The sequence below is a fragment of the Syngnathus scovelli genome, chromosome 2 (assembly GCF_024217435.2).
Source record: "Syngnathus scovelli strain Florida chromosome 2, RoL_Ssco_1.2, whole genome shotgun sequence".
NCBI classification, from domain to species: Eukaryota; Metazoa; Chordata; class Actinopteri; order Syngnathiformes; family Syngnathidae; genus Syngnathus; species Syngnathus scovelli.
In genome coordinates this window covers 13,873,006-13,880,940 of record NC_090848.1, presented here as the reverse complement: position 1 = coordinate 13,880,940, position 7,935 = coordinate 13,873,006, and the positions used below count along the sequence as shown (strand labels likewise).

Below are 7,935 nucleotides of genomic sequence, written 5' to 3'. Positions count from 1 at the left end.
GATGCCAAAAATATGCGCATTCTGTACACACGTAGAAATATAAATACTGGTATGAATAGAATTGAATCAGCATTCGGACTTTGCAATAATTCAACTTTATTGGGCACAACATTGGTCAACATTGTGTGCAAAAAAACGAGAACACATTTTGAGAGTTCACAAAACCCTCATAACTGGAGGAGATTTGGTGTCTGTCATCGTGCTACTTCATATTAAAAAAAAAAAATACCAACAGATACAAACTTGTACTTTTTCCTCCACATATACCATCATTAGTTTCTTAAATATATTATACATGCTGTACATTTATTTTTCTTTTAGAAATGTTACAAAAAGCAAAGCGACCCTTCAAACCAAAAACTCAGCTGCTTGTTTGACATCATGATGGCACAGCTCACGAAATTTCCTTAGAAGAACTGAAAGACAAAGGAACCACAAAAGATAGAAATCTTTGTCAGATAGACGAAATAAGAAAAGAGAGTAGAAAATGAGTTTTCATCTGTCAATACTTGCATACAGAAAGCAAAAAAAAAAAGACAAAAATGTTTGGTCTCTGCTGCCACCTGATGGGGAAGCTGGTATTTTATTATGACCAATCCATCCATTTTCCGAACCGCTTATTTGCAATACATTGGGTTCATTAATTCATTACTCTTGCTTTCAAAAAGAGGCTAACAAATATTGTGTTGAAAAAAATTTAAAAATCTGATAAATAATACACAAAATACATGCTTAATTATGATATGTGAACTTATATTGGTGTATTTAGTATACTTACATCAAGCCATTTGTTTTTGTTCTCGTATATATTATGTTTATTTGAAATAGTTTACAAGCTATTTTGTTAATAGGTAGGTGTTTTTTGTTCCCTCTGCTTTTGCTTTGGTATAAATAAACTGCTAATGTCATTATTTATGTGAAATATAATAGAATACAATTAAGGGGATGGCACTAGATAAGACCTTGTTTAAACTCCATTGAACTATGACGTTAATTTTCCCTTTTTTCCTTCCAAACTTTTGACTTTGGTGTGGTGTGTTTATATGTTCAATCAATAACCGCTTGGTTTTTCTACAGTCAAGTAAAAATCTCCCTCACCACGATGACTATGATGCATTTACCTTCCATCGGTTGCCACAGTTGTTACACACTACAAAGGTTGTCATTGGCTCGTCAGCACTGCGGGTTTGCACCTTTAAAAAAAAAAAAAGCACACATGCATGTATAGCATTTGGAGCACAAAACAGATGGGCAGATTTACAGTGTATGTGTGCGTGTGTACTTGTACCTGTGTATATGTGCAGTCCTTGCCCTGACACTTTTTGCACACAAACATGTCAGTCTCGCTCCCGCCCACTTTGGACAGCTGATGCTCCCGAATGGACTCTTTGGTCAGAGTCTCTCTGATCTTCTTCAGCTCAGCACTTGCCATCTCCTACTCCAGCAGAAACACACACACACATACATGTGCAAAACCCACACGGCATGTCCAAGCAGTGGTTGCTAGGCAATCGGACCTCCGACGTCATGGAGGCAATGCGCTGAGTTGAGATGTTTCCACACAGAACGTTACGCCGCAGGTCTGGGTTCTTCTGGTCTTTCAGGTTGGAGATTCTACTTCGTAGACGGGCTTTATACTTCATGTCTACCGACTTGAAATCCTCGAAAATCTGTGAGCACCCCGGCTGTCAAGGACATCAAATCCCTCACATGCTCACGGTAGCGGCGTTCCAAGCTTAGGAACAGTGGCAATTAACAATTAACTTTCTCCTAACAATGGAGTCAAAAAAAGGATATGTTCCTCAATTTGCGCAGCAAGTAGGCTGCAGTCTACTCCAAAGCTCTTGTAGTCATCTGAGAAAAAAAATATTTTGTATTTTTAGACCTCTTTTGAGATTGCAAATTTGTGAATTGCAAATCATTTTATTTCTAAACACACAGTCATGCAGGATAATTATTTTCTCTAATAAAATTCAAATAATACAATTCAAAAAAATTTATGTACGAGTGAAATATTTGCAAAGAAAATTAGCCCTCACCGGCAGTTTGTAGCGCCGCCACCAACAGTTCTCGAGATTTAATCCGAACAGTGTCTGTGGTGAGGGGAATGGCCGGGAATGATGTACTGAGTACCGAGTACTTCTTGCTGCTGTATTTAAAAAAAAATGATCACAAATTAGCACCTAACCGATTGTCACACAGTACCATGACATGAAAGCACAAACCTAAAAAAGGAAAACAGAGCTAGGCTCCAGGGAAAGGAGGAACCACTCTCAACCATGAAGTCAGTGTGACAAAGATCCAAAGTTCTCCAGTTATGTTGTTGTCAGTGAAATTTATAACCAGTAACGTTTAGTGTTGACAAATCCACAGCAGCTAATGCTAATTTAGTTCATATTTGCGTCCAACAACTTGACAACAAGACATTAAGTAGTGATTATACAACACACCTTTTCTCACTGCTGCACGAGTCCTTGGATGTGGAAGTTGTCCTCACGGGAGAGGCGTCATTCTTCTTTTCTGACTTCCCCTTAGAGCCATCTGACAACCAGAAATAACATGAAAACAATTTATGCTTCTCCAGCTTTTAAGTACGGGAAGATTTATAATCTTTGTAAATACAGGGGAACCTCCAAAGTTGATTGCCTTGCATTTTGGAGCGGGGCTCATGTGAGGCAGTTAATTTTTTTAAATATAACAATTAGCTTGGTCATTCCCTGACAACATAAAAATAAGATAATTAAAAATCGTTATTGTTTGAGCTGTATACATAAAGCACACACAAACACCGTCCATCTGGCTCCTTCTCCTTACTGGGCTTCAGATTTATAAAAAGGATTGCAAGTCATTTTGACTCGAGAGGTTCCACTGCAAAAACACACACCTATTAATTTCTTCCAGGACTTGATGAGCACTTTGGCCAGATCCTGTACTTCCTCATCTGAACTTAGTTTTCTTACAGCATTCACCGACATTCCAACTCTGGTAGACTGGACAAATGACATTACATTAATTTTATATGAACATTTTATGAATGTTTCATGAGTTTTCACCCAGGTTTAAACATTCAAAAACATCCTCATACATGCGAGCTTTGTTAAGCACTTGACTGATAGAACATGCAAACTCAACACAGAAAGGTCAGAGCAGAGATTGCCACACCAAACCCACTCATGAAACATGCTGCCGCCAGTGAATAATCGATAATTAAATTAAAATCAACCTGCAGGGTTTCCAGAGACATTGTTATGTTCTTCAATTCCTTCAGCAGTTCCAGAGCACCATCCTGCAAGACATTTTTGACACTCAATTCCATGTGACTTTGACTTTGACTTTGATGTGTTATCGACCTGGCTTGCATCTCAGACTGTTGGGATATGGAAAATATTCCACTGTAAAACTGTCCCAGTCCATTGTTGGTCTCAGATCACATCTCACAGACATTTGAACTTTAAATATTGGAATCAAACCACTTAATAATATTCAGACAGCAATTTTACTGTTTTAATCAGTCATTTCAGCTTCAGTCAGACACTTGAGCTGAGAAACAAATTTTAGCATGAATATCGTAATTTTATTTATAACATAACTAAAAATATTAATCTAGGAAATACATTTCCTGCATACGGCCTGCAATGTGCTTTGGTCCCAAAGGTTGGGACACTGATTTATCTGTTGTTGTTTTTTTAATGTCTAGTGTTTTGTTTTGTTCTACCTATAAATAGTATTTCGGGTGACCATTGATTACACGTGCAAGTGATTTGTACTCTGCATCTCTGACCAATCACTGTTTACGCATCCCTTATTGCTGATGTCAGCTTTTATATTTGAGAGACGGATACTCACCGTGTTGTTCTTGTGGACCATCTTGTCAAGTTTTCTGCCGATGCGTGCCACTTCTCCGTTTGTGCACATGTCGAGTGGACTGTCAAGTCTGGGCGTGCAGACGTTTCATGAATGTGGAAGACAAGTGTCCACGGTGAGTCCTTTTTGGCTGGCCGTATGCCCCGCGAGTCGCGCCCAGCTGCGGCATTGTCGTCTAAACCGCAGGTGCATGCTGGGACTTGTAGTTAATATCCACCTTCTAGAAGCGCTTAGTTGGGTTTTTTTTTTTCCTCGACACCTGTAAAGTGATAAATTGACATTAATACCGGTGTGAGTATTAATATTGTCATTACTGTTATAAGTTTCAAGTTACGTTATTTGGTGTGAATCGTGAAGCCAGCAACGAATACGATTGAGATGTGCACATACTCACTACGTACGCTGAATGTCAGAGTTACCTACAACAGTATAATTTGAGATGTGCACATACTCATTATTTCCGCTAGATGTCAGTGTTACCTAATTTTGGAAACGAGATGCGCATGTATCCACTTCATCCGCTAGATGTCAGTGTTACCTGCTTTCTGATCACATGCTGACTTTATTGAAGGTAAAAAATAAATGTGCAAAGAAATTATATTTTATTTCGCTCATAATGAATTTATAATGAATGGTGATGTGTTCATAATGAATTATAAACCGCATGGTTGGGGTCCAGTTCACAGATTACGATAGTGATATTTATAGTACTTAACAGGCATTTTAAGTTAATTTACAAAACAAAACATACTAAATAATAAAAACAAATAATAATAATTATTATTTACTATGATTCTTGCTGAATGAAATGCAAAATTATAAAAAATTGACGCTGATCTTGTCTCTTATTTTCCAAAATGCAGAGGAATAAATTATTTTATTTTATTTTTGGTTAAGATAACATTTCTTTTCTTGATTTTTTTTTTTTTTTGATACAGTAATCACCTGCCAAATCATCACTGTAAATTATTTTAGAGAGTGAAACACTACTGAAAGGTGAATATTGTTTATAGAAACGTTGGATTTGTTTCTGCACTCCAGCAGCCTCACATCACAAACTACTACTAAAATGAATACTGCAGGAGTGGAGCCGCACCATTTGGTGAGATGCATAAAACTCAAAGACAATGTGGATTGTCTCTTTGCAAGTACATATAGTTAATTTCCTTTTTTGTCTCAGAGAATTCATCTGAAATTTTAGCTAGGCTCCCTAGGATGAGCTACAATAGGGGAATCAGATTTGGGGCCTCTTGATTAATCGCAGGCCACATTCTTCACCAGTCAACCATGGTTGGCCCTGCCAGAAACCACATATGTCATATGACAAAGAAAACATTATTTATTCATTTTTAATTGGTCATATTACACATACATTTTTGGGCTGACGAGCGAGTTGATTTTTCTCTGTGTAAAACATACACATGCTTATATCATTTGATTTGTATCAAACCAGAACAATGTAATAGCACATTGGAGCCACCTGGAGCAGGAAGTGTTTATTCCAGTTATCAGTGGCACAATTCAGGAAGTAGACTTTCCCTGTGATCTATGGAGTCATTCAAAGTCACCTCTGACGCCAGGAAGTGCTTCTCTACTTCAACGAGATCTATGGAGTCTCTGCAATTGAGTCACCCAAGCAGGAAGTGTCTGATGTCTTTAATGTGCCGCCGCTGGAGCAAAACCTGGGCACCAGGAATTGTCCTCCGCCCAAACCGCACCGCCGCCTGCCCCCCAGTCTATTCAGCGGCTTGTGTTCATGATGTCAAATGGGAAGTGTCCTCTCTGGAGGATGGATGGAGCCTTTCTAGCTATTGTAGGCTGCATTCTTCCTCGATGATTGTAAATGTGTCCAGCAATTTCAGTCTGGATGTCACACGACCAGTTTGTTGGCCAGACCTCTCCTCAAGTCACTGCAGGTAACAAAACACGGACGTCTCAACATCAACCCCTGACTTTGGTTTGTTGCACACTTTCTGTCGACTGTTTTCTCTAGCTTCAGCAAAAAACATGGAGCAGCGTAGCATTCAAGCATAACATCATACTAGACACACACATTATTTTTAGGTATGAGCAAATCGAAAGGTGACCAACATCCCGGAATAAATTGCGTTTGACCTTAGAGGTTGCACTGCACATTTGCCATGCGGTAGCTCTGGTAAGTTTTTGTCACTTTCAATCAGCTTCGTCTTGAAGTAACAGGCTTTGTCCCTTTTCAGCATGCCTGCCCTCATTATCGTGTTCGAGTGTGTATGTTAGCAAGCAACGTTGCATATAGGTCAAATGAGGGTGTGTGATTTGAGGGACCTGCGGTGTTGAAAACCTGCTCTAATCTCTCTGCATGTTTGAAAAAAAGAAAACATACGCGCGCGCACACACACGATCCACCCTGCAGTTAGCCGTCAGTGCGGCAGCAGCACAATTCCCAGAAACGGCCTTTCTTCTACAAAACGTGCACACGAGCGCAAACACACACACGCACACGCTCTATAGGTTTGTATAAACTCTGTCAGCGCAAGCTCTGCACGTTTTACGTGTGCCAGCTTGTAAGTGTATTTACACTGCGCGAACAAAGTGCGGCAGGACAATAGTCGGATGCAGAAAATGTGTGTAATTGTCCATAGTGCGCTCACCCTCTTTCACTCAAAGACACTTATGAGATTATTCCTTGTATGTACTGTATGTCTGGTTTTTTGTTTTGTTTTTTTTCAGACACAATGCTCATGTCAGCTGTTTTTAATGGCTCCTCCTCTGTTTAATTTTTTTAATAAATATAATTTAGAAAGTCTATTCATCCATCCACATTCCTCCTACATTCCCAAAACCGGCTTTTTGTGCAAAATAATGCGTATGTATGTGCGGGTGGGTGCGTGTCTGCGCGTGCGTGTGTGTGTGTGTGTGTGTGTGTTAAAGTTAAAGTTAAAGTCCCAATGATCATCGTCACACACACATCTGGGTGTGGTGAAATTTGTCCTCTGCATTTAACCCATCCCCATGTGATTTTGATCCATCCCCTGGGGGAGAGGGGAGCAGTGAGCAGCAGCGGTGCCGCGCTCGGGAATCATTTGGTGATCTAACCCCCCAATTCCAACCCTTAATGCTGAGTGCCAAGCAGGGAGGCAATGGGTCCCATTTTTATAGTCTTTGGTATGGCCCGGCCGGGGTTTGAACCCACAACCTTCCAGTCTCAGGGCGGACACTCTACTACTAGGCCACTGAGCTAGCGTGTGGGCAATGGTGGATGTTTGTGTCCCCTGTGATGTCTGGCAAGCGGTCCAGATTTTTTTTCCTGTATTTTGTAGACAGACAGACGTAATAAGAGTGATACAAAACCACTGACATCAACATAAACATTATAGACTCAGTGTGGGGTAACAAACATGAGCACTTGCATGCAAGTCTTATAGACCTCACACACACACGCACACACCATTTTTGACATAGTCTGCATAGTTGCAGCAACCACAAGAAAACTTCTGTGCCAAGTGTGTGGTGACTGAACCGGAGCCTCTGAGTTCGCTGTCACTTGTTTGTTGTCCTCAGTCAACTCTGCTTTCACCAAAGCTGAAAGCTGATTGGGAAGTCATCCTTCAACGATGAGAAGATGTGTTCCTTCTCAATTGCGTTAATATGACAACTAATATAAGTCGACTCATTGCGACTAAGTGGCGCCTAGTCCACAGTGTTTCCCACCACTTGCCCAAAGTCAACTAGGATAGACTTTATCTTATATGTGACCCTAATAAGGAACGAGTGTCAGAAAAAATAGATAGATTCACTTCCTAACTGAGGTTTGTAGTCCAAGCGAAGGTTTAAAAACTCTGCCCAAACAGGATGAAACGTTGAACATAGCATTGATCCCCTGCAATCACTTGGCGAGAGAGAAAAAGTAGGGCCTTAGGTAGTCTCCTGCAGAAGAAATATAAATCCAAAATAAATAAACAACTGCTAATAGTAAAACAAAAACAGAGGGCAACTAAATTGATAATTGGTCTTCACATAATTTGTCTTCTCATTCTAAAAGTCTTTAAAAATAAAAAATATTTAACTTCAGCCAAAACACAAATGGATTAT

General features: G+C 39.8%; 1 protein-coding gene across 1 annotated transcript; it reads right to left on the bottom strand.

Moving 5' to 3' along the window:
- Positions 1–72: 72 nt before the first annotated feature.
- On the bottom strand, positions 73–4,052 carry tcea2 (transcription elongation factor A (SII), 2). The gene is made up of 10 exons (XM_049755159.2): positions 3,847–4,052; positions 3,224–3,286; positions 2,885–2,990; positions 2,451–2,541; positions 2,040–2,149; positions 1,800–1,854; positions 1,518–1,674; positions 1,289–1,435; positions 1,122–1,193; positions 73–416 (listed from the first exon to the last, which is right to left on the bottom strand). Exons 1-10 carry the CDS (start codon positions 3,913–3,915, stop codon positions 408–410), a joined length of 879 nt encoding a protein of 292 aa, XP_049611116.1. The 5' UTR covers positions 3,916–4,052; the 3' UTR covers positions 73–407.
- Between the last annotated feature and the right edge of the window lie 3,883 nt (positions 4,053–7,935).

Bases quoted from the DNA above. Each gene is read 5' to 3' on its own strand.
- tcea2 (XM_049755159.2), bottom strand. From the start codon at position 3,915: ATGTGCACAAACGGAGAAGTGGCACGCATCGGCAGAAAACTTGACAAG. The intron at 3,287-3,846 runs GTGAGTATCCGT...AATGTCTTGCAG, and splicing joins TGGTCCACAAGAACAACACG to GATGGTGCTCTGGAACTGCT. The intron at 2,991-3,223 runs GTTGATTTTAAT...TCATTTGTCCAG, and splicing joins TGTCTCTGGAAACCCTGCAG to TCTACCAGAGTTGGAATGTC.